The following is a 27,654-nucleotide window of genomic DNA, read 5'->3' as shown; positions in this document are numbered from 1 at the left end:
AGGTTGTTTGGTTTTTTGTCGTTGCCGTGTCTCTTGCTCAACCGAAGGCTGTCTTTTGGCCAAGAGACACGGCAACGACAAAAAACCATGTGACCTTCGTTGACAATGCATTGGCCCTCCCCCACTCATTCTCAGACTACACAGGCACGATAGCTGTCGCAACTGTGTGTAGCGCGCCTAAAGCATTAATGTGTTGTTGTTTACAACCAAATCCACTCACTGAAAACAAGTTTGAACACTAACAGAGGGTGTTTGCGTGTGACATGACACAATCAAAGCCTCATGAAAGACAAGCAAACACACCTGGTATGTGGCTGTCCCACATAGGTCTGTTGTCCAATCAGAGGCCTAGTAATATGTATGCATTCTATTGTGTGAAATCACATCACACCATGCAAACATCCTCTGTGAGAGAACCAGGGAGGGTGAGAAGATGGTAGGACAGAGTGTGTCATGTGGAGCTGCCTGCTCAGTAAAGCCCCTTTTCGACTGCAGCTTTAGCACCACACCACACGGCACACGGTACCACATAAACATTTTCCATTACACAAAAAGAAGATGAAAAGTCAGTGAGTGATCAGTCATTATGAAGTGTTTGGCACTGTTTGGCCAAGCTCAGACCTACTCTAGATTGGATACTTCTTAGTACCACGTTTAGTACCAATTTCACACCACTCTACCCAGGTGCTTGTAGTGGAAAACCTGGCACAAGTGGGCGGTGTGGTGTGGTGTGGTGTTGGGCCTGTGGAAAAGGGGCTTATGAGATGGAACAAGTAAAAAAATAAAGAAACATGATCTTTGGTGGAGTGGGTCTTTAACTGCTGTGCACAATAAACACATAGAAATACACACAACTGACATTAGCGATTCATACATGGTTATGGTTCAAAGGCTCCAGTAATTTGCTATGGCCAGCAATACCTGCTAAATCTAGACCTCATCCAGTCAAAGTTCATTCTCCTTCAGCATTAAAACGTCACAAATCTGTGCCATCTCCAAAACCAAGATAGTTTTAGCCTCTCAGCAGTCTCTTTCAGGTCAAGAAGAACACAGCTGACTTGAAACATTGTAGATCAGCACACTTAGCTAATTAAGTCTGATGACAACATGTTTCGTGAACTTATTTACTTTGACCAACTATTCTTCATCCACTCCGGTGAAGAAAAGGTGCCTTGTAAATATCCATCAGTCATCTCCTTAGCCTCTTCCCTTAAGAGTGGTCAGCGTTGGGGGGCAGGTGGAGGCCCAAGCTGTGCAGCAGGCTGGAGGCCGGGCCAGCCAGTCCATCCTGAGAGCTGAGCGACTCCAGCAGGTTGGAGAGTAGGTTGAGGTCCAAGTCCAAAGGCTGGATCTCTGCTTCTGTGTCCTCTGCCTCTCCCACCATTGGGACTCCCTCACTGTTCAGGGGGGAACCATTGACTAAGCCTGCCCCGTCACTCTTGTCCTGGAAGGAAGAGAACGTTTTAACAATAAGTTTACTACTGAATGATTCAGTCGCCTTGCAGGATCAGGTCTCATCTTATCTTATCTTCCAGGGCCCGACAAGCTCAATGACTTTTTCAGGTATTTGAACAATATTGGTCTACAGTAGCAGATGTGAATCTCCAAATGGACATGGTAGTTGATTTATTTTTAATTTTTTTATCCAAAAATAAAAATGAAACGAACTCTTATCTTATAATAGGTTTAATTGTTATTAAATATTGCCACTGATTGGTTGAACTATTTGCGAGATTAGCCATTGGACGACCCACAGACCCACACAATCAACATCTACTGTAGATAGATGGCTTACTCCCGTAGTGCCTCACTGTAAAAAAAAAAAAATGGAAAGCAGGATAGACAGACAGACAGATTTTGAAGGAAGGGACATATTAGCAATTCTAATCTTACCTTTTGAGTAAAGCTTTGTCCTATGTTAGTGCCCATCAGTTCTTGGTCCATTTGGTCCATGTAACTTTTGAGACTGTCCAGAGTTTCTGCCCCCTTCTGTCCTCCTGAACCAGAGGACCCGCCTTCTTCCTCGTCCTCGTCACTACTATCATCATCATCATCATCATCATCATCATCAAGGTCATCTGAATCAAGCTCGCCTTCGTTACTTCCTGAAACAAGTGAAGGGAACGTTCAGTGCATAGAAGCATGGACTGTATGTTTTGGCAACTTTGGTATTGTGATAGTAACGTTAATATCACAATCCCATTAGTCTACATACCTAGTAGTCTGTCCAAGGCACTGGCCATGGAGTCTGGATCTAGTCTGAAAGGCTCATTTGAGTGGATCCTGGAATACAGGGGGAAAACAAGGTGGAAACCGGTTGCAGATTTATAAGGGAATATAGATTTCTTCATTGACACATTTGCCAGTACACATTACCAGTTAGTATGTCAATTATCTAGCTCTGGTCCAGGGCGTTAGTGTCAACTCTCTCTAAATCTTTTTCTAAAGAGATAATTTGCCATAATTAATACATACAGTATACTGTATAACCATGTGTACTTATGAAGCTCCGCTAAAATAAATACACCAGCAGCTGTAGTGCATTCCTCCTATGTAGGTGGCAGTAGTGACTGAGTAAACAGAGTGTCGCTGGGCAAATATTAAGAAGAAGAAAAAGTATCTCGGTTTGTGCGGATATGTGCTATTTAATTAATGTGCAAAAAAGACAAAAGTTGGGGTTTGTTAAGTCAAACTACCAAGGCTTTCATCACTTGAAAACCATCTTTGTTTATTTGAATAACAGAAGCATATATTATTTATAGAGACTAAAGACTGGTCATTATTTATAGAGACTAAAGAGTGGTCAGAGTTAAAAGTGTTAATGGAGAAATGCCTTGTCCCTGGCAGGGCAAATTGAGAGAATTCACTAATGCCCAGGTCTGTAAAATAGATAGATGATTGAGAGTGATAGAGCGAGTTCTTTTCATAACCATGTATGTAGTACCATGCACAAGATCATCCAGTTTTATCCTTTGATAAAACACCTTGCACCCATCACATGTGAATTTATTGACTGAACTGGCCAGTGGCCACTGAGTCTGACTCACCAGGGTAACTCGGCCCCCTCATGTGAAGACATGGCATTGAGAAACTTCTTCATGCTCTGGCTCACAGCTACCAGGCTGTAGCCAGCCTCCTCTTCTTTATCTTCCGCCGTCTCCTTCCGCCTCTCATCTCCACCCCTGGCCTGCAACTCGTGCTTGGTGGACGTTGACTTTTGGCTGTCGCCACTTGCGCCTCCCCCAATTCTCTGCTCTAACATGTGGTCCAACTCCTGAGCTGTAATATCCAACCAGTTGTCGCCTGGAAACAGACAAGAGACAGAAAGACAGAAGCATAAAGAAGAGAGAAGGAGTAATGTGAACAAAAGAAGAAAAGGGGCAGACAGCAAGAGGACGGAAATCAGAGGGTAGAGAGAATTGCAGGCAGCAGAGAGAAAGGTACATTTATTTGTATTCATAGCACTCATATATTTTTAGAGTACACCTTTCTGTAAAGCAGTAAAAAAAAGCAGTAAGAGTATGTATTCTATTGTCACATATGAATAAATAAACACACACACACACACACACACACACACACACACACACACACACACACACACACACACACACACACACACACACACACACACACACACACACACACACACACACACACACACACACACACACACACACACACACACACAGTCTCCAGCCTTAGGTTGTGGAAGCCCAGGTGTATTTTTCTAATTCAATGTATCAAGTTATGCAAGGCATAAGCACTTTCACTTACTATCCTCTGGGGGGAGCTGTGACTCTTGCTTCCTCAGTTCATCCAGGTTGAATGGAGGAGATCTCTGCAGTAGCTGAAGAATATCCTCACCTGTTGACCTGCTGCTGGAACTACAGACAAACACAGTCACACATACAGTACATAGGTGACTATCAGTCAAAGGTTTGGACACAGCTCCTCACATGTGTGTCCAAACCTTTGACTGGTAGTGTACATGCAAACAATACAAATGGACACATCAATCATACAATGTACACACACAGCACGCACGCACGCACGCACACACACACACCCGCTCTCACCTGTGTGATGGGGAGACTGACAGTTTGAAGAAGTGTTCTGCTGCTGTCATCAGCTCTCTATAGCTCACTGAGCCTTCAAGCTCCCCCTGGGTTCCACAACAACCACAACATCCGGCTCATCAAGCTCAGCAATGATTAACACAAACACAATCTAATCCCTTCATTAACCACAAGAAGTTCAAATCATTTAGTCAAGTTCCAGACATTTTACATTTATGCTGACCTGCCCTTGTAGGGTTAATCCAGTGTATCAACGTATCAGATGTGCTAATTAGACTCACCCGGAAGTATTCATTTCTCTTCAGGCTCTCCAGGAAGCCTTTCCACTCAGGGTTACAGGTGACTGGGGCATCAGGCTCTGAAGATGGCATTCTGCACTTAGAGCACAGGATCTCAAAGCCATGGGCCTGTGGGTGTTGTGCACAACAAGAAGAGAGACATAAATAGATGCATGCACTGGTTAGTTGCATTCATTTCATAATCTAAAAGAGCGTTGGAATCAAAGCATTGTTCGGGTGGGGTTATATATTATTGAAGGACAACACATTGACAACACATATTACCAATGTATTTTAATAAACAATAACAAGAAAACAAATACGATGAAGATATTGTAATTTATAATTCAGCAATTTCAATGAACTTTTGCCAAAATAATAAATATCTATCTGTTGCTCTCCCTTGAAAGTTGATACTGCCAACTAATGCTCATGGTGCCCTGGATTGGTAGTATTCAATAGTTAGTTTCATGTGTAGAAATGACGGTCCTATAAATGTTTAAATTAATGATAAAGCAGGCTATGTTTTTGCCTAGCCTTCTACTGAGTGACGACCCACCCCTCGCTCCCCTTCACACCAATAGCTTATATGATATTAATATATTGATTAGTACTGAAATATACAGTGAATTTACAGTAGTACAGGAATTCTCTAATCACTTTTACTGTAATTCAATACGAGAAGTGAATAGCATAGCTTGACTCACCAGTTTCATACCCAGCTCATGGGCTTTGTACTGGGGGTGAGAGCGAGCAGGCAGGGTGAAGCCACTCCTCCGGTCCGGGGTGAACGGTTGCTGCTGTAGCTGGGCGTACAGACAACGGGTGAACTTCACCTGCAAATTGATGTAGCATTTAGGGGTTACGATCATTGAGTGGATTTTCCTTTTTAAACAGGTTGGTCACTGACAATTTTGATTATCCTGATATAGTACGAAATGATCAATATTATATAAACAAATCGAATAATGTTGATTATCAGCCCAAACCTACAATGAATGAGATTACTATGTTGTAAAGGGGACATAATGATCTGTGTGGGAGTACCGTGGTGGAGGGCTGTCATGATATGACATTTTACATGACGATTAATTGTCACTCAAATAATTGGCGATTAACGATTTAAGTGTGTTTTTTACATTTCTGTTTGGCTTGTAGGCTTTGAAGTTGCACATGGCAGATATGACACAAAACCTAAATACACGAAGAAATGACTGACATATTCGACAACTTACTACTTAAAAAATAACATTGATAGTGGAAATAGCCGATCTACAAGCTCACAACGCGTCGCATTGTGAGCTTGTAGATCTGCTATTTCCACTATTTCTGACATTTTTCAACATTCACGATTATGACGATTATGACAAAATAATTGTGATAATGTCAAATAATCACGATTATGTAATAATTGTGACAGCCCTACCGTGGTGAGGACTCGCGTATCAGGGGGGAAGGTCTTGAAGCTCCTACAGGCTTGGAGATCCACTGGATCCCGAAGGTAGAAGGCTGACACCGCCGGTGCCACCAGGTCTGGTCGCTGTGCCAACACCGTGACAATGCCTGCCGGTAAGAAGCAGCGGGCACGGTGAAGGCTAACAGTAATCTTCTCTGGGTACCTGAGAGGAAGAAATAAATAACATATACATAAGATGATACTCTTACACTTTGTCTTTTAAAGACAAAGTGTAAGAAAAAAGCATTGTCAATAAAAAATAAGCCACTCGATTAATTCTGAGTAGGCTTTATTATCCATTTGGTCCTCCAGTGATTTGAGGCCCATGACAGTGAGTATTCCACTCACCCCTCAAGCCGTTTCTTCAGGGCCAAGGCAATTTTGGGGCTTGCACGGCAGGCCTCAGTGTAAGAAGACAGCATGGTTAAAGCCTGAGTCATGCTGGGGACCACGCCCCTAGGAAGGCCCACAGTACTGGACCCAGATGGGCACGGCAGGATGTGCAGGTCTCCTTTATGAATGAACACCTGAAAGGGAAATTGACAAGAGACATCCAAAGGGGAAAATATACTTAGACTAACAAGCAGCTGTTGACAAGAGGGCATAACAATCGCTAATTTGACAGACAAATGGAAAGATTGACAAACAACATCTGGGAACACTGATCATCACAATTGTCTCTAATACCTAATATAGAAATCTCACCCTGTTCATACTGGTCTCTGGATTCAGCCACTTGGGAAGATAGTCTGCTGCCTCAATCAAAAGGAACTCTCCATCAGTGTCCTCAACCCTGTGCACAAAAATTACGAGCTAAAAACAGGAAGGAAAACTAAACAGATAAAAAAGTCCCCATAGTATGACCTGCAGGTCCCCCCCAGTGAATTCTGTTTCACCTGGCTGCTAATTCAGGGAAAGCCTCTGTGATCTGTTGGAGGAGATAAACGATAAACCACTCATCCTCAACGTTGTCCCCAAATTGAGTGTTGCCTTCAATGTGAGCGGGAATGTCTCCTGTCAATAAAGAACACGTCATCATCAGTACAATCAAATCCAGAGGAAGCTGTCTCCATGCATTAGCCACATTTGGAAAATTGTTAAATTGACTTAAAGCACAGTGACACTTTGGTAGAGTGTAGTTACCTTGTACTGATTTAACTAGTCCTTTGATTCGAAATGTATTCTAAAATAGTCTTCTCGTTGACTTAAATTGCATGGTGAAACAGGTCTCAAAGTCACTCTTTTAGCTCATAAACAAACGCAAACAAAGCCTTTTATTTCAATATATAACAAATACAATTTTAAACTTGATGTTGGTTTAGCTATTTATATTAGGTAGAAGACTGTGACTGGATCCACAGATACAGATCTTCAAATATTAAAATCAAAAGATTTGTAATGTTATATATTGGCATAATCTGCTTTGTTTGTGTTTGTTTATTGGCTAAAGGAGTGACTTTGAGAGCTGTTTCACTGTGCTATGTAAGTCACGGAGGGGACTATTTTTGGAATATCAATTTCTAATAAGTGGATTCGAAATTGATAGAGCAAGATATCTCACCAATCGGAATATTTCTTCAACACAAACCTCTACCAACATGTAATTGTGCTATACAATCTGTTTGGTTCCCTAGCAAAGTTGCCAGCACAATTCAAGAATTGCAAGCCAAAGGAGCAAAGTAATAATTTCATAGTTTAACTTTTCACCTTTCTCTGGCTTGTATTTAAGGTTGAATGATTGATGCTGCCAGATGTAATTCACCAGGAGCGGGGCAACCTTGGCAAGAATCTCCTCTACTAAATGTGTTAGATGTTGTTTGATGGTTTTAGAATCTGAACCATCGGGTTGGATCAAAAAGAGTTTGTACTGGACCACATCCTCCTGCACCACTCTCCTTGATAATAGATCCATGGCGGGCGGCACTCATTCAAAAGATCTGTCATATAGTCCAAAATAAGAAAAAGATTGGTGAACACGGATCACAGAATATTCCTGTGTTCATTTATCAGCTTTTAACTATCATATGAGTTATATGAACACAACAGAACAGTGTACAGTAATTAAGGAAATACTTTCAGTGTTGATGTAATATAGGTCTATTCTATGTCCAAAAATCTATGTGATTGCCCACAATACATAGCAATAAATAATACATATAGCCATATTGCAGATAGGGCTGCAGCTATGTCATTTAAGTAAGGAATCGGTTTAATAGTAAGTAATTTAATCAAGGCAATTTAAGCAAGATAATGGTTATCGGGTACATCTCGATATGTCTACAGGGAATGCTCGTATACGTAATATTCTTCCATACCTGGACGTGTTGTTCAATTCGTGAATTTAGTAATGTAAACAGAACGAGGATTCATAAAGCAAGAATAGAAGTATAAGATCAAAAGTAAAACGTCTTCAGCACGCCGCGGAATTGTTTTCGTTCGATCATAAAGTCCTTTCGACTAGCAACCAATATGAGAAATATTAGTTCCTAGCTTTTATGTTTACTCTATATGTGTACATTTGCTTGGTTGTAAAACAAACGACACAGTCTGAAAATGTGTGTTTAGAATACGCCGCATATTTTCACTATTTTAATGTCATCTTAATAACTAATTCAATGTGTTTGTGTGGCAGGAGAGGAACGTTTATCAGTACTGGACGTTTCCCGGTAATGGACGGGTAGCTTTCAGAAGCGCAATCCGTCGTGATGGAAAAAGGGAGTTGTAGTCAAAATTGCAACCAAAACAAAGGGCCCTCTATCTATGCTCTATGTAAGTAGAAATCTATTTCCCATGAAGCACTGCGAACACTAAGTTAGGTATCCATGACAGCCGTTTTGATTGGTGTTGTTGTGGTGCCTTTTCTCCTCTGAAGCAGTGATAGATATTCTCATGTACTCAATGAATTGGACCAGTGGACAACAGCAGTATTTAAAGATACTTTATAGGGCGAATTGATGAGGAGAAATGTCTCGCTTTTACGTCCCCTATGTGGCTACCAATCTCTATATAATCTTACGGGTCAGCTAGCTAGCTAATGGTAGAATAACACCATACTACGCTTCATAACACTGCCTGCCATTATTAACAGCATCGTAGCTACAGGCTCTCTTTGATTAATGGTGTTGGTGTGTAGGAGAGGAAACAATGTCCATCCTCCGGCCAGAGAGTTCACAGCGAGTCGTGGTCGTGGAAGTGGAGGAGGCGAGTGGGATGAGAGCGGAGGGCTTAATGTGCCTTTAAACCCCGAGAAAGAGGATGATTTCTAGATACAACAGACGGCCCGTGTCGCACAAACTCGAGATGTGAGTAGAGAGCTGTTTTAGAACAGTGTTTTGTAGGGAGGGATACAGGATACATCTGGGCACCGTGCATTTTCACATGTATACTTTACATAGTAAAGTAGGCTAGCCTACAATACATTCTGTACATTTAGTAAAGTATACATTATATGAAGTGAACATGCATTATTATTATCATTCTTAATTTCAACCTTCAATATCTTGTTTACTCCCCAAAATGACTGGATGATATGCAGGTTTTGCATAGTAAAGTATACATTATATGAAGTGAACATGCATTATTATTATTATCATTCTTAATTGTATCCTTCAAATCTTGTTTATTCCCCAATGACTGGATAATATGCAGGTTTTGTAGCAATTGTATAAATATTGAGAGGGGTCTGAATGCAGACCACAGATTCCTATATGGCGGATTCTGATATTAGACCGTCCTTAGTTGTCGAATGTTGAAGCATGTTCTTATCATGTATACTTAACTTTTACTTAAAAACATTTTCCAAAGATTTCATCGAGGTGACCACTCTTCCTTGGTGCCCAACTATCCTGTGACCTTTTATAGCACATGGGACATGTTCTGTAAAAACAAGTGGATGCTGCATAGTCTGACTGATTGTTGTCGCTCACTGGTGGGAGAAAGTGAGATGATGAGTGACAACACTGGCGACCACTATCATGTGTCGGTGTAAAATGAGAATTGTATTGATTCCATTAGTGACAGTATAGTCCATCTGTTATACCAAGGTCAGTCTATGGGCTTTACACTCAAGCACACCATATAATGTGATGGCAATATATTTTCAGCACTGAAAATAAATAATTAATAATTTATTTTTCTTGTTTGCTGTGCAGTGTTGGCTTTTTCAGTTTGAAGTTTATTTTCTTTTATATCAAACAATTCACACTCACAGTGATCCTTAACTAAAGGTTTGCAATAATGCAATTACATACCTGCTTCTCATTGTTTTATCAATGTCCCCAATCTCTTTATTTGGGTAGCCGTGGTTTGTCCCGAAGCAGTCTTGACCACCACCCTCTCCCAGAGGAAGCAGATGATAACCAGGTCCCTCAGCATTTCCTCCATGATCTCCAAGAAGCTGTCTCCGCTCCCAGGTAACTGGGACAAGAGCTCTTTGTACAGGCAGTCCACTACATAGACCAAACAAACAGGTAACTTATATACTAGCCAGCAGAGCTTGGCAGATTGAAGACGCGGATCATATAAAGAGACAGATGGAGAGACCACCACGCCTGGACTGCTGTGGCGACAAACGGTCGGAGACATGATGATATCCTTGAGTGTAAATTATAAGTGTGTAGTGTGGGTATTAACCACTTGAGTCTTCTTGTCTTAGAGAATCGGACTTGATTTACAACTGTACTTTGGCCAATTTCATCTACACCATATTTCTTTGCCTAATCTCTCCCCCAGAATATGGATGCTATGCAAGTGGTATAGTGTGAATTATTTGTTGTTGTTTTATATACTTTTATATATCTATGTTCCCTCCTTGGGACAATAAAGGCACAGAACTGTCTACCTGCAGAGTGGCTGCATTGTTCAAGCAAGCACTAGACTAGAGATAATAGTCCATAGCTGAGTAAAACATTCACAATTGTTCTAAACACAATTGTATCCTTGCTTGATTTTTTAAACCTAAGAGCTGAAATTACTCACAACCAAGGATACACAATAGATGCATTCTCTCTGTGCAGCCGGCTCTTATCTGGGTGTTCGGTAACAATACACCTCCTGGAAGAGGCCAATGATTCTCAAGGCTCTGAACATGTGAAACCAGATGCCTACGAGCAGGACATTAATTGATATCACATTGCCTTCTTCAGACGCTCGTATGTGTAGTTAAAAGAATAAGTAATGAGCCAACCTGTTAGAATATTCAATTACTTTTACCTTTGCTTTTTGATTTCCACTTGGAAAATGTATGCCTTCAATGTTGTTTTTTTGTTGTTGAGCAACTATCTATTTTTAAATTTTACACACAGTTTCCCCATCTATTTGACAGTGATTAGGGCTGTCACAATTATTTGACATCATCACGATTATTTTTCATAATCGTCATAATCCACGTTTCCATGTTTAAAAATGTAAGTAAAAAATAGTGGAAATAGCAGATATACAAGCTCACAACGCGTTGCGAGCTTGTAGATCGGCTATTTCCACTATCAATGTTCTTTTTTAAGTATAAAGTTGTCAAATATGTCAGTAATGTCTTTGTATATTTAGGTTATGTGTCATATCTGCCATAGGCAACTTCAAAGCCTAGAAGCCTAACAGAAATGTAATTGTCAAAGACATAAACACAATTAAATCGTTAATCTCAATTATTTGAGTGACAATTAATCGTCGTGTAAAATATCATAATCGTGACAGCCCTACTTGTCACTGTCAAATCCCACTGTTGATCTGGGGAGCGTGTATACAACCACATGCCTCTTCTGATAAACATGGAGTCGACAGCTGCTTCTTTTCACCAGAGAGCATGGAGTTTCACAAGGGAGGGTGTAACACGCACAGAGGTTCACACCATCTTCTCCTTGAACTTCTAACAACCAGCAGGAGTCCCTAGTGCAGCGTCAATGCTTCCAAACTGGCTTTGAAGTGAAATGAAGTCCCACCAGCAAACACTGTCGACTGTATTCGTTGGACAAGAAGCACTTTCAGAGTGTATACGGTGGTCTTTTGATTGATTGATTGATTGAATACTTTATTAACAGGTTGCAAAAAGTACAGAGGTACAGTTATGGATAACACAAAAAGCCCTGAGGGCTTTTTTCCATTGTGATCCTATGTATTCAATTCATCAAGACAAGAAGTCATCAATGCTAGGAACAGTTAAAGTATATTTACAGAAGAAAATGAGTTTTACTCCTCGCTACCCAAATGCCCTGGCTGTCACCCATCAAATTGAGTGTGAAAATAACATGCTCTCGTTTTTTAGATAAACAGAGATGAAGCCACATGGCAAATGTTCTTAATATAACTGCCTTTCCTTCATGATACCATCTGTTATTGTCATCGAAACATACAGTGTGGGGTGATTTGAAGTGGGATGAGATGGTATCCCATGGTCTAACTTCTAAATGCCTTGTATGACTTTTCCTGTCCCCTTCTCCTTCAGTTCGGAGACCTCAGCTGCCTCAGGCCGGTCTGACTGTCCCACTGTCATCACAGGAGACACCACCCAGTCTTGGTCGGGCATCCACAGCTATACCGGCACCGGGATCTCCACGGAGAGAAGCTCTGAGTTCTCCTGGGGATATGATGTGAGTGTCCCTCAGCTCATTACCTCACTGAATGATTCAAACCTGGACTTCCCCATACACAGGATTAAACACATACAAAGTCAAATCACAAGTGTTAATTTAACTTTGAGAGTATAAAAATGGAAACGAAACACAAAGTGTTTACAGCATTGCAGAACTAGAACACATACAGTATGTATGCACCTCCTGTAGTCCTTTTGATGAGTAAAAATAAATGGAAAAAGGAAGTGGTCTTCTGACATACTGTACACAATGCGTGATTCCTAAACCCACCAGGGTTGAGTTAAGACCCGCCTCGTAGAAACGCGAGGACTTCCAGGAGTGGCTGAAATCCCTGCCTGACACATGGAGGGTAGCCTCGTGTAGCCAGGCTTATGGAGGGTGGATAAAGTCAGAGGCATGAAGACTTGTACTTGAGAGAAGCCAGCATTTGCACAATGCACAACTATTAATTTCTCACTACAGTGCTCAAAATAAACTGTGCTAAAAAATCTTGAAACTTACTTAATTGTACTGTGCTTAATAAAGGGAAAACTTTGTAACTTTGCTAAAGAGAAAAACGTACTGAGAAAGCTATTAATTTGTCACTACTGTGCTCAAAATAAAAACTCTTACTGATTATCAGTTAAATTGTTATGGTTTGGATATGGCTTTGGGCCGTAGGTAGTAGGTACTTTGCACTTGAGCGAGCAGCACTAACGTTCATGGGCACTTTCATACTTGAGATTATCGAGAGGAGGCGGGTCTTAACTCAATCCTGGTGGGTTTAGGAATCACGCGTACACAATATATCAAATGTATTGTACTGTACTAGTTCACCCCAAAAAACAAATATTGTTGTAGGATGCGATGGACAGTCGTTTCCTTTGGGTTTCCTCTTTGTTCAGGCCACGCACGCGCGCGCACACACACACACACACACACACACACACACACACACACACACACACACACACACACACACACACACACACTCTCCCAATTTACCCCTCTCTTTGTTTCTGTCTCTCTCGTTTGTTGTCTTCTTACACTTTTTATTTCTATCTGTCGTAGTCGGTGCCACCAGAGCTCATCACTATGCATGTTGTAGCCTGCAGTAAGATAAACACAGCTCGGCAGTGGGACAGCTCAAACAATAAAAGGCTCACCAGAATGATACTGAGTACAGTAATGACTAGTCTATCTCTGTCTCTCTTATTCCCCTATTCCACCAATCCTTTCTTGTGTCCCACAGGAGTTTGACAAGGCAGCATCACAGCAGGTGCAGCAGATGTTTGAGGAGATCGACAGAGAGCTGTACGAGGGGACGTGTAGTGATGGAGGAGGAGGGCAGCTTCGTGGCCTGCAGGATGAGTGTCAGCAATGGGCCTCCAGGTTCCCACACCTCCGGTAGGTCACTAAGAATCCACTTCTCCCTCCCTATCGAGTATCTAGACAATTTTTTAGAAGTGTAAATACATCTGTTTTCAGATATGCAAAGCCCTGTGATTACCTACTGCTGTGGTGGAATCCCTTGACGAGCTAGGCACTTGACAAAGATGACAGAGCAGTCTGCATGTTCACAATTTATTCAGCACAAAGTACTTTGTACATGATGTTACAACATTGGTTCTAGGTTAAATAGGTTTAATTTCTGTTTTCTGTTCAGATGTATAAAAATGTGATGTGAGCGTTGCTTTTCAGGAGTTAATTTCATTAAGCAGCCTCGCGAAGCTTGAACAATGTTCCAAATGTGGGACATACATACAGTACATACATACAAACAGACACAGTCAGATGTAGGAGCCGTTAGCACCGCTCAAAAAACTAATGAATGCTTGGTTAATACTGTGTTTTATGTGCATGTATGTGTATGTCTGTTTGTTCTCCAGGATCCTGGGGACTCAGCTGGTGTGTTCCAGTGACGAAGGCTTCCAGTGGTATGCCACCTCAGGGATGGACACCCCTGCTAGTCAACCATCAACGCCCAAGGACAGCAGTTTCAAAGCCCAGGAGAAAGATGAGGGTGGCACAGAGTAAGCAGCACTACCACTCACCGACTGACTGACTGACTGACTGACTGACTGACTGACTGAAATTGGAAAGACTTTCAAGTTCAACTTCAATGTTGATGTATTTGCTCACATTGTACATAGTCTTTGATCTTATCAAATATTCTGGACTGTTTAATAGGGGCTAGATAGGGAAACATTGATTTTACAGTACAAAGAACAAATATATAAAGTGCAAAACTTTATTCATGTTGATTTCGTATACTCAGGGCATATTAAAATGGCTGGTGGGTGTGACAGCTAGGGAATTTAATTAGTTAATGAAAGTCACAACAAATCTTGTAACATCTTTCTACCCCGACTCTCTTCCTGGCTGCTGTGACAGCTGACTGCTGTTAGCACATCAATTATGGATGTCCGCTGGTTGGCTCTGTGGCTTTGTGACCTAGATACCGTGGCTTGTCAAAGGATCAAGTCAGTTAGCCAAAGTCCCTCCTGTGGGTTGGCTGTGATAAATGGTTTCTGTGACTGCCTCGTTTGCTTGAAGCACAGCAGTCAGTGCCACCTACTAAAAACCTCTAATCAGATGATGTATTTTATTAGACAGATGGTGAGAGAGAGGCCAGTGGATACTCACATTTATGCAATTTGTATAGTAGAATTTATACTAATGTAAAACTGATTTTCATGTTTTGTTTTATGACCATATCCCTTCAAGTGGGAACATCTGTTTTTTCTTTGATGCTCAAATTTCATTGAACAATCGACAAATTGCCCCAATATCCTATGGACAATTTAATAACTTGCTCTTAAATCTCCCTACTGCTTTGGTCTTATTTTGTTGTTTCTGTGTTTTATATCATTATCTGTATGCCTTGAAGATTTGCTCATAAATCTCCCTACTGCTTTGGTCTTATTTTGTTGTTTCTGTGTTTTATATCATTATCTGTATGCCTTGAAGATTTGTGATGTGATTCTTGTTTGTGTTATCTCGACAGCATAGCAAATGAGGGTAAACCTCAATACTCTTTTCGAGGTTTAAATAACTTAAGTGTACCAGTGAACAACAGTGCTTACTTATCTGTGCGTGTCCTTGTCTTGGGTTAGGTTGAATGTGCAGGGAAGGAGAGCTGTATTGGTCCAGTCTTTATCAGTGGAGTCAGATGCTACACCTGGTGCCCCTGGTGGCATTAAGAGTAACGACAGGCCCAACATGATTGAAGCAGAGGGCTTGATGGAGGAATACCTGGCCTTTGACTTCAGGGACCTGTGAGTCACTTAATATCATCACAATACTAGAATTAGTATTAGTAGTTTAATTACAATTTGTTTATTTTCAGTCTTGAAGTCATGCAAACGTACTGAATGTTACTGAACATACATGAATAATTTAGTCAAGACTTTTCAAATCAGACTCTGCTTAAAGAACAACTTTGTTTTTTTACAACAAGGGTTCATATTTTAGATATTAAATAATATAAAAGATGAGAGTTAAAATATTTTCATTTACTCCTTTCAATCGTTTTAGAGATTTTAATTATTTAGATTCATAAGCCCATTCCCAAGATGCACCTCAATCTTTCATGGGCAGATGTGACTTCTGGGGTTACTGTTAATAGAAATAAAGAAATTGCAGGCTTATTGTGTCTAAAAAGACACATTTAGCCACTTGTACACATGCTCCCACGTTTTAGCACCCTAAACGTGCTAAAACGATAGAACGAAGTAAATGAAAACATTTTAACACTCACTTTTTCTTTTCTCTAATTACAATTTAAAATATGAACCCTTGTTGTAAAAAAAAACAAAGTTGTCCTTTAACTCAGTGAATGCCACCCTTTATTCAAAATCTACAAAACTGGTGCCAGCCATTTTGCTTAATTTTGCCTTTTTATGGGGGCCAAAATCATATTTTGTACTTAAATTACATATATAAATCTATGCTTCTATCGAAAGCCACACTACCCCTCTTACAAAGGAAAACATGTATATTTATATATATATATCCTATCATTAGATTTGGGCTTCAATAGAACATGTGTAAGATGTCTTGATCATCATCATATGTGTGTGCTGTGATGGGCCCTGTATGCAATCTGGAGTGCAATACCATTTGAAAACCACCAGAGGGTGGTCTCCTACTATCTGATCAACTAACAGAAGAAGGAAGAAGACGTCCATCTTTTTTTTGGTTTGGGCCTGTTGTTTACATTTTGGCCAGGCCTTTTAGCTAGCATGCTATAACACTTCGGAACCCTGGCGATCGCGATCAAGGATAGGTAGAGAAGAATGGATGGCACCGCTGGAATCCTGAGAATTTTCTGCGTTTTTTGAGTACTTATAGTTCGTCAGGGATGCACGGGAAAGTGTATAAACGAACGTTTTAGATAACATTTAAACGGCCGGAACCAATCTTCGGCTATACCGATTTTCCGCCGGACTGTGTTACACTGGTGCTACAGTCAAATCGGCCGTATCGCTCAGGTCACGGAGGCATATGGCCAACTTCTAGAGCGATTTTTTTGAAATTACAATTATGAAAAAATGATAAAACTTTTGATTAATTAAAAAGACGTAAAAGACGTTTATGGCACCGAGGTCCAAAGACGTATAAGACGTTTATGGCGTTCAGTGAGTTAAGTAAGTGCACATTCAAATTTTGTCTCAAATTACCTATCTCCAGCAAGTCTCTGCAAGTTGATTTTCATACCTTATTTGAATGAATGTAATCCAATGGCTTCCTCAAAATAGGAACTGGGTAAAACACCATACTGCCAGCGCATTTTCATATTGTCTCACACACACGTCACACGCACGCACGCGCGCGCACACACACACACACACACACACACACACACACACACACACACACACACACACACACACACACACACACACACACACACACACACACACACACGTGCGCGTGCGCGCACGCAAATGCATTATCATAGTGTATTGTGTTGAGTACTGACTTTTAATAATATTGCATTTGTAACTGTAAAAATCTTGTATGTTTTTTATGTGTGGACAGTATTGTGAGGCCAGTATTGTGAATGTGATGTCATATAGATGACATATAGATGACACCAGGGATCTCCATATCCCCAGATACAGATATTTGTGGATTTATAGATATTTCTGGAAAACCGCTCTTCTGACAGACATTCCCCTCAGCACTGCACTTCCTCGGTCCTAGGCGATTCACACGCCAAGATTGAAGTCGGATCGGTCAGGTGGTTCTCGTGATATGTGGACACACACACAGACAGATACACAGAGATTACTGTATATGCATAAATATACAGTATAACTATTAGTAAAACGCCTCAGAACATGCGCATATATGGGCATTACCAAATATGGGCATTCCCAGATATGCGCTTAATATTGATGACATCGGGACAGGGATCTCCATATATGGGCATAAAAATTAAGTGTTTTTCATCACCACAGCTTTGTACAGTAGCTACAGATTAATATAGTTTACTGTACAACACATCTAACGCGTCAATGGGCACAGGGAGACATTGTTTGGCGTGTTGACACGTCGTGGACCTCCTATGAGTTCATTTGCAAGTGATGACATCAGCGATCTCCATATATGAGCATAAAAGGGACATCAAGCCAGAGCGTGATGTCAGAGCGGCAAACCCATTCTGTTAAGAGTGGTTCCACTGACATCACAGTGACATCAGAGCATGATGTCAGAGCGACAAACCCATAGAACCACAGTGTCAAGCGTGACAGAGATACGTGGACAAGATCTGCCGATTTTCATAGTTATGGTCTGTTCGTCTGTCTGACCATCTGCATGCTAACATCAACTGAAACGACACAGTTTCGCCACCATGGTAACCGTCTGTCTACATTCTACTCTGATATCACAGACTGGCCTGGACACGGAACACCATGTATGGGCATAAAGATCTGCCCAACGGACACTCCAACATGGAACACCATATATGGGAAAAAAAAGATCTGCCCAACGGGCACTCCAACATTACTTCTGAGACTCCTACATTCAATCCCTTAGATACTGTGCACACGTGCACACCCCCTGGGCATAGGACTAGATAGATAGATAGATCGATCACTTGTAAATGTCTTTCTAGTGATTACTGACTCTCCCTCATGCTGTGTGCAGAGATGATGAGTCTGAGAGGGAACGTTCGGAGTCGGGCCCAAGACGCCACTGTCTGCCTCCTGTCTCACCGTACCGCTGCCGGCGCCAGGCCGTCCTGGACCTGCTGTTTGATGATGTGTGGAGACAACTGGTTGGTTGGATGGAAGAGCTGGTGCAACGCTACTGGGAAGGCTGCGTCTCAGGTACAGGGATGTGTTGAACCAGCTTGTACTTAGACCCACCAGGTGGACGATTTCTTTCAAAACACATTTTTTTATATCACTCCTACAGATTTTGTACATAAATCACGCAAATTGGTATACATTTATCTTTATAGTCTATAGACGGACCTGTCTTGATTTTTCATATTTCATCCTGATTGACTTCTACTAGTACCTGGCCTCGGAGCACATCTTTCTACAGTAGTTATTTTTCATTCATGTCAAATTCCCTTTATTACCTACACACATTTCTGGTGAACTCTTTATTGATGCATAGTAGTCATTCTAACTGTAGTGTGATCTACAGATGATGAGAAGAACTCAGTGACCTTCAGCCTCGCCCAGCCGGATGCACAGAACCCCTTCATGTTTCTGTCCACCCTGCCCACACTGCTGCCCAAGCTGGGCCAGAGCAGGGTGCCTCAGCTTACAGCCGGCCTGCAGTCCCAGGTCAGTGGACGGGCCAGTGGCCCGGTCAAGTTTGTGAGCGTGACAGTCGGGTTCAGTGGAGTGACTGGAGTCAGGAGTGATTTAGACATTTATTAACAGTGGTTCCTGAATTAGACTAAAGTGAATTAACACAAATCTTGTGTGGGGGGGGGGGGGGGGGGGGGGGGGGGGGGGGGGACATAAACACACATTGCTCTTGCAGTCTCTCTTTTGGCAAGCACTAGACTAAATCAATGAAAGTTGTTCCTGCATCCCATCTATTATTAATCAAACACCTGGAAAAGGTATCATACCTGAGTCACTGATACTGTATTATGTAAATGCAAGTTCTCTTTTTCGTATTGATGGTTTATACTATATAAAACACCTAGTGTCATAGTGTCATTGGTGATGCGGTCTCTTAGCACCTGCTCACAAATCGCTCTTCCACATTCCACGCTTCCAACATGGCTAACATTTTTTCACTCTTGTCTATAGTCCTTTTCTTTCTTTTTCAGTGCTGCCAATTCATTAACCTGTATCCCTGTTGTCTTTCCCTCCCTTATCTGGTCGTTTTCTGTCACTTTCTCTGACCCTCTCAAGTTTTATTCTCTCTCTTTCTCATTTGTCTTTCTTCCTTTCATATCGTCGTTCTCCTGTGGTCATACTTTCTTCCCTCTCAAAGAGCACAAAGTCAAGGGGCTCAAAGCACAAGTCCAGGCGGAAATCGAAAAAGCAGAAACAGCCACCCACTGTATGTACTGTAACTCCCTCACTTAGAGCCAAAATGGTAGTGCAGTTTTTAAATAGTATAATGTGCCTTTAAAGTATAATAAATGTGTCATTAAGGTATTAATCAGTTTTCTCTACATGTTCTTTTCTGGTTTGAAGTACTCTGTCTTAATTTGGGCAGGGCTTTCCTTACATCTCTCAACAACAATGTTGGAATGTATTTGCTTGATCTTGGTCTTCTTAATGTCAATGTCAGTGTTAGTTGGTGGTGTGTGTTAGCACTCCCGACTTCACACGTGAAAGTACAGTTAAATGAGGTTAGTCTTTCGTAGCCAGATGAGACGATCATGATCTTATGACATCTAAAATTCAGTGCAGGTGCCAGAAAAACTGCAAGAATGGCCAGCACCTGCTGCTTTGAAAACCAATCCTGATACTCCAAATATGATGAAGGATCGTCCTAAAGTCTTTGTATTGGTTCTGTAATGTACTTCTGTAGTTTTAGCAACTACATTGAATGTAGATGTCACAAGACATATCGGTAGGCAGAGCTCTCCGATCTTATGGCTATGCGAGACAAAATGTTGGTCATTGGCCCTTCGTTGTACCTCCCCCTCACACCTAGGGGTGGGCGATATGGTGATAAATATCGTTTAGACGATACAATGTCTCCACGTCACAATATGCCTTTTCAGAGATATCGTATCTATCGTGATACAATGAGGAAGCCTTATAAAAAAATCTTGTTGAATTGTTAATACAGAGATTCATCGAAAATGCATTTAAACCTACATTTTGGTCTAAATCAGTGGTTCTAAAACATTAAAATGTCAAGGTCTCCCCTTAACTCTGACAGTATACAAATGAAACCAAATGGACCCGTAAGGCTCCATTTGGTTTCATTTGTACAGTCAGAGTTACATACTTGTAAGGATAAAATGTTGACCTCCCAGAGAGTCCCTGGACCCCACTTTGAGGACCACTGGTCTAAATGGTCTGTTTCTCCTTTTTCTTTTAGTTTTTGTTACCTGTGCTGTACCTGAAGTGGTTGTACTGTTAAGTAGCTTGAAAAATAACCATAAAAACCAACATGAAAAAGAATCGTGATAAGATTGTGCATCTTGATACAGCTTGAAAAAATATTGTGATATTGTATTTTTCCATATCGCCCACCCCTACTCACACGCTCTTTCTTTATCACCCTTCGTCCCCCAGCAGGGCAGCAGGCCACCGGGCACTGGAGGAGCATCGGCGACCCACCACAACTTCAACGACCTCATCATGATCCACGGCATCCCGCTGCAGCAGAGGAACCTGGGGGTGCTGGACAGAGCCCAGTACGGAACTCACCACACCAACACGCCACGTAGTACTGTACTTAACCCAGGGGTCCTTCAACGTTTTTCAGGCCAAGGACCCCTTAGTTGAGAGAGAGATGAAGCAGTGACCCCCCCCCCACAACCTTTTCATTTGACAGCACAATCATCAGTGTATTTTGGATTAATGTCAATTTTGTTTTCAGATATTTAACCACTTGAACCGTCAATACTTAATAAACTTGACCGGGTTGTTGGTTGACTAGGCTAGGGGTTCACTTCGGCATCTTGCACATTGTGAGTTGCTCTGGATAAGAATGACCTTATAAATTGTACTGGTAGTAGTCAAGAAATGTCTTAACACAGTTTATTGTCTGAAACCAAGGCAATAACACATTAATAATATGAAAACAAAAGTGGAAAAAAGTGACATTGCTTCTCCCAATGACACACGTCAAAATACCTTGTCATTCATAGGGGCACTAGCTACCAGCTGCCAGCTGGCAGCAGGAGTGAGTGGACCAGTGAAGTTGTCCATTTTTAGCCAATGTTGTCCATTGTGTGTGACCTTCCCACGCGGCAGAGAGACAGAGGAGAGGGTGTCCCATAGGCCGGGCTCCAGCGTGGTCCCTTCTTCTAGCAAACCACGCCCCCGCCGGGCACTGGAGCAGAGCTCCTCATCGCTGTCCCGTCCGGCCCAATCGGCGCGCCGTCGAAACCCTCCCCCCCGCACGCTGCTGCCGCTGGCCCCTAGCCTGATTCAGTCCAGTGCAGCGGGATCCATGGATGAGGTCATCCGCGGGACGCGTCTGTGAGTGCTGTGTTCTCCTCGGTTTTAACTACCACTCCCCTCCCACCCCCTTCTTCTCATGCTACTGTAGCTCTCCTTCTCCTGTGGTCTCTGAAGTGCCAGAGAGAGATTACTTTGACAGCAGTTTGCCTTTCAACTTGTGCCTGGTGGCACTCTGCAGGAGACTGTGTGTGTGTGTGCGTGTGTGCGTGCGTGTAACAGGAAGTAGTAACAGGAAAAAAAGTAGGCCAGTTTTCATGTGATTACCATGGGAATTGTGCCACAAAATCCGGTGGTTGTGGAAATTATGAATGTTAGATGTATTGAATGTACAATCGCATATTTTGCGAGATGAGAAACGATCAGTGGGGTAAAAAGTACTCACATTTTGTACTTGAGTAAAAGTATCAATACTGCACTGTAGATGTACTCCGTTGCAAGTAAACGTCCAGAATTCAAAATGTACTTGAGTAAAAGTATGAAAGTATTGGCATCAAAATGTAATAATACTTAAAGTACCAAAAGTAAAAGTACAAAATGTTTGAAAATAGCAGATCTACAAGCTCACAACACGTCGCGATGCGACAAATTGTGAGCTTGTAGATCGGCCACGGTATAGAATAGGGCTAAATGTATGTTTTATAATATTATAATTTATATCTGCAAAGTAACTAGTACCGTAACTAAAGTTTTCAAATACATGTAGTGGAGTAAAAGTACAATATTTTGATCTGAGATATGAGAGATGTAGAAGTAAAAGTATTGGAAATTGGAAATACTCAAGTAAAGTACAAATACCTCAAAATTGTACTTAAAGGAGTAGTTCACCACTTTTCAACCTGTCTTCATATAATAGGTCCTCACTAATGTTCATGATAAAATATCACAATTTTTTTCCACTCAGTCCAAGTCTCCTAGGAGAGCTGTGGGAAGTTCAGAATCCATCGTCTTGTGACATCATAATTTTCCCAAAAAAAATTTTAATCAATATTTTTGAAAAAGATATTTAGATTTTTATTATCGCGAGAACAATGGCTTCCACTTTAAAATTGCAACTTTTCAGGAATAGAAACCCTGCCGTTTCTATAAGCTGGATTGGCAATGTCACAAGACGATGGGTTTCAGACCTGCCCACAGCCTTCCACTGAGGAAAAAAAAACTATTTTTGAGTGAGGACCAATTATATGAACATAGGTTGAAAAGTGGTGGAGTGCCCCTTTAAGTACATTACTTAAGTATGTTTACTTAATTACTTTACACCACTGGAAACGATCAATGTTTTTGCTCTTCAGTGGGGTGAACATGATGTGAGATGTGTGTATCTGTGTGTCCATTTCCACAGACCCACGGCCAATGACCGCCTGACCTCTCCGTTGATGCCTCTTAGCAGGAACATTCTCCTACCTCCCATTAGTACAATAGAGACAGAGTCCTCCCACTCAGGCCAGCATTTGAGACCCATGCAGGTACAGCACTACTCAGCAAAACTATATTTACGTTTAGTCAAACACAGTGTTGAGCACCATTAAAGCACAGGAAAAGCAAAGGAATGGCTGTTAGGGCTGTCACGATTATGACATTCTACATGACGATTTATTTTCTCTCAAATAATTGCGATTAACAGGGTGTTCCGTGGCCTACTGGTCAAGGCGCATACCACATAGGCACCACCACATAGGCATGGTTGCCGTGGCGTCGCCGGTTCGATTCCCGATCCCGACGACCTTTGTCATTGCCCATCTCTCTCTCTCTCCCCATTTCCTGTCAGTCTACTGTGCTATCAACAAAAATACATTTAAAAAAATTATAATTGCGATTAACGATTTAATTGTGTTTTTGTCATTGACAATTACATTTCTGTTTGGCTTTTAGGCTTTGAAGTTGCACATGGCAGATACAACACATAACCTAAATATACAAAAAGATTACTGACATATTTGACAACTTTATACTTAAAAAAGAACATTGATAGTGGAAATAGCCGATCGATATACAGTACAAGCTCACAAAGCGTCGCGATGCGACACGTTGTGAGCTTGTAGATCTGCTATTTCCACTAGTTTTTAAATGTTTGAACATATATAAACATTTTTCAACGTGTTAACGATTATGACGATTATCACAAAATAATTGCGATTATGTCAAATAATTGCGATTAGACGAGTATGTAATAATTGTGACAGCCCTAATGGCTGTCATTAATGGCATTGTTGTTTTATGTTTGACGTGTGGAGTGACTGGGAAGTGCAGATAGAGAGGATGAATGACATGAAATACTTATCCTAAACTGGGAATTGAACCTAAGACATTGCTGTTTTGTGGCATGAGATGTGTCATTAGCTAACCAAGGCTTTACGAAATCTGTTCACAGGATTTTAGACTGAGCCAAGGTGTGAAACTATCTGCAGTTGGCATTCCATCAAATCTTGTCTATGCTAAAAACAGATTCTTTGGAGTCTTTATTTAACCAGCCTTTGTACACAGCTATCAGAAGCATGAGATGCTTTGTGTCTGTGTGTTTCTGTGCAGCGCCAGAGAGGCTCATCCAGCCGTGCTCACAGTGCCGTAACAGATGAAGCGGGCAATACTCTCCCAAGGGATCGTCACCATGTGTTCGACGTCTTCTCCCGTCCCAACACCACACATACATACAGGGTAGGATGCTGTTTAATGGCACTGCTTACTGCACAGAGCAAAGGTCATGGTAATGTACCCTTCCACAGTACGTATTGTATATAGCTGAAAATCTTCAGTTAAACAAACCAAAACAGCTTCGAGGCAACATTTTGACCTAAACAAGTTCATTTTACATAAATGCACTGTAGATAGATATTGATATCATTGTTATGCAGAGTATCCTTTTCTGCCTAGTAGGCTTAATTAATAGTTTTGATACATTTCTAATTTACGTAATGCATTTTGTGATGAAAGTGCAAATTCTTTTAATGGTTAGTCCCATTTGTTGAACAGCCAACTTCAGTTGTGCAGGGTTCAATTCCCTGGTGGTAGTGGTTTGAGTCCCATATCTTCATTTATTTTTATTTCTCCCATACAGCATTTTTTATTGTTCTTTGTGTAGGAAATGTACTATATATACACGCATCCACTTGTCTTGCCTTGTAAAAGGCAATGAGTTTGAACTGTAAACCTCTTTCCAGTCAGACACCCCATACCGTCGCTCCTTCACTGTGCTGGACAACATCGGCCAGGGGCGGCCAGGCAGGGCTTCTGTGGCCACAGGTCAGCATTTCGGCTCAGATGTATCTACCCTTCATTTACTCCATCTAGATATCACTTATAGAAAGTCTGCCACGTGGAGAGAATATAACGCAAATTGCAACAGACCTACAAGCCCAGATGTTGAATTGTTTGTGCCTGTTAATACATCCACTAGTGAGAAGGCGCACAGGATTATATTTTATTCAGTAGTTTTTATTAGAAGCCTAGTAGCGTAGTTGTAAGTTTCACTTGATTCAATTTGTGGTCTTGTCATGACGGTAATTAAGCAAGTGTTGCACTGAGTTTATTGACCAGAGCTCTTACGCCCGTCCAGAGTTTGGGAAGGCATTGCTCCCCTTTGGCTTAAAGCAATGGTTCTCAACCTTTTCAGGCCGCGACCACAAAAATAATCATATTTGAACTGGGGACCCCCCCACCCCGATGAGCACTAAGAGTTGAGGCATAACATTTTGTATTACACACTTCTATTGTGAAAATGGCAGATCTACATGCTCACAACGTTGCGAGGCGTTGTGAGCATGTAGATCGGCTATTTTCACAATTTCTGCCTCTAATATTTGACAATTTGGCCAATGTTTAATTTGTCAATTTAGAGGTATTAAAAAGTTCTTACATTGTCACTTTAGAAATGTGCAGATACTGTACGTTGGTTTGTTTAGTGTTGAGAGAGAAAACAATGTTGCACATTAAGTTAATCATCTGGGGACCCCCCAAAATTATTTGAGGACCCCCCTGGGGGTCCCGACCCACAGGTTGAGAACTTAAAGGGCTTAAAGGACAGCCAATGAGAAGAAAGTCAGAAAGAAATCTCTACTAGTGCAGCGACTGAATATAGATTCCACAAGCTGGTGAAAATATTTCTGTACAGGTGACATTTCTCAGTGCAGCAATAAATGTTTCATTGTGTTTATTCCTTCAGACTCTCTTGGCATTGGTGTGACAGGTATCAGTCTGGGAATCAGTAGCTCTTCTTTCCTGGATTCATTCTCCCATCACCCCCTCGGCCACTCACCCATTGAGGATGAAGAGGAGCCGGACCCACAAGCTCCCCTCCCAGGTAAGTAGAGTTGAGGTTTACACCACAATAGCATATCCTGGCTAGGGGTGGGCGATATGGTGATAATTATCGTTGAGACGATACAATGTCTCCACGATATGCCTTTTTGGAGGTATCGTATATATCGTGATACAATTAAGGGAGCCTTGTAAAAAATCCTGTTTAATCGTTAAAGCTATACTGTGTAAGTTGCTCAACTAGTGGTCAGTAGCGGTATTGCTTTTTTCGGCCGTTTTTCGGCCGGAGTCGTCGCGGACCACCGCCGCGGACCACCGGAGCGGCGCCGCAAACCACCGCGACCGATAGTAATCCGTGGAGGGGTAGAACGCATGGTAGAACGTAATTTTCTGGCCAGGATTTGTGGATTAAGAGGTTAAAATCCTTCACCATGGTAAACACTGTAGCCAAGCTGAGGCGCTTCCTGGAGACCAGAGCAGATAAGCTGTGATTGGCCGGTAGTGTACCATGTGTGCATGATCGGCGATGTGATTGGGCAACGTATACACAACGTATACAGATGATGCAGATTACGTCATTTTGGCGCGAAATCCCGCCCCTGTCACTGCTAAGAAGAAAACATATAAAGAGAAGGCTTCAGAAGCTGAAAATAACGGAGTGGGTGTTCTAAAACTTTAGCGATTTAACAGTTAGGACAATTTTAAGATTTGTTTTATAAAAAAAGTTACATGGATACAACTTTAATACAGAGATTCATTGCAGAATTCAATTTAAACCTGCATTTTGATCTAAATCAGTAGTTCTCAAACTTTAAAATGTCAAGGTCTCCACTTAACTCTGACAGTATACAAATGAAACCAAAGGGACCCGTAAGGGTCCATTTGGTTTCATTTGTATACTGTCAGAGTTACATACTTGTAAAGTTCAATTTGACCTCCCAAAAGGAACCCAGAGAGTGTAGTTTTTGTCAAGTAACTTGAAAAATAACCATAAAACCAACGTGAAAAAAGAATCGTGATAAAATCGTGTATCGTGATACAGCTTGGGAAAATATTGTGATATTGTATTTTTCCATATCGCCCACCCCTAATCCTGGCTGTGTGTGGAGTAGACGTTATTGGAGAGGAGCCGATCTGATGGTTTCCCTCTGAATGTATTGCTTTTATTTTGAGGTCTGAATACATGATCTATAATTACTATAACTCCGAATACACACAACTCAACGAGGCAGGGTGCCATGTGCAGAGTGACGAGTCCATTAACTCGCAACGTGTCTTTCTACACCTCTGATCCTCTTTAGCTCGACTGGTGCCTGTGTCAGTCCCACCACGGGCGTTCACGCGAGGGGGTATTTCGTCGAGAGGCAGCAGACCTGGTTTGTAGCTTCACCTCTCCAC

General features: G+C 41.6%; 2 protein-coding genes across 2 annotated transcripts; one reads left to right on the top strand and one right to left on the bottom strand.

Moving 5' to 3' along the window:
- Positions 1–160: 160 nt before the first annotated feature.
- ecd (ecdysoneless homolog) lies at positions 161–8,226 on the bottom strand. The gene is made up of 14 exons (XM_080740124.1): positions 8,129–8,226; positions 7,521–7,750; positions 6,710–6,827; positions 6,519–6,606; positions 6,162–6,340; positions 5,784–5,976; positions 5,065–5,193; positions 4,361–4,486; positions 4,080–4,165; positions 3,778–3,887; positions 3,048–3,303; positions 2,216–2,283; positions 1,894–2,105; positions 161–1,444 (listed from the first exon to the last, which is right to left on the bottom strand). Exons 2-14 carry the CDS (start codon positions 7,723–7,725, stop codon positions 1,211–1,213), a joined length of 2,004 nt encoding a protein of 667 aa, XP_080596250.1. The 5' UTR covers positions 7,726–7,750; positions 8,129–8,226; the 3' UTR covers positions 161–1,210.
- Positions 8,227–9,068: 842 nt separating this feature from the next.
- Positions 9,069–27,652, top strand: fam149b1 (family with sequence similarity 149 member B1; the record flags this gene model as incomplete). The annotated part of the gene is made up of 16 exons (XM_080740407.1): positions 9,069–9,115; positions 10,112–10,225; positions 12,253–12,397; positions 13,632–13,786; positions 14,269–14,412; positions 15,496–15,657; positions 18,536–18,717; positions 19,043–19,185; positions 19,850–19,918; positions 21,115–21,233; positions 21,796–22,023; positions 23,345–23,468; positions 24,532–24,657; positions 25,161–25,242; positions 26,162–26,299; positions 27,558–27,652. The coding sequence occupies 16 exons, from the start codon at positions 9,069–9,071 to the stop codon at positions 27,638–27,640; spliced, it is 2,061 nt and encodes a 686-aa protein (XP_080596533.1). The 3' UTR covers positions 27,641–27,652.
- Between the last annotated feature and the right edge of the window lie 2 nt (positions 27,653–27,654).

Source organism: Nannobrachium achirus (assembly GCF_963921795.1).
Source record: "Nannobrachium achirus genome assembly, chromosome: 13".
NCBI classification, from domain to species: domain Eukaryota; kingdom Metazoa; phylum Chordata; class Actinopteri; order Myctophiformes; family Myctophidae; genus Nannobrachium; species Nannobrachium achirus.
Note: the sequence above shows the minus strand (reverse complement) of the source record. Positions and strands in the feature narration are given on the sequence as shown.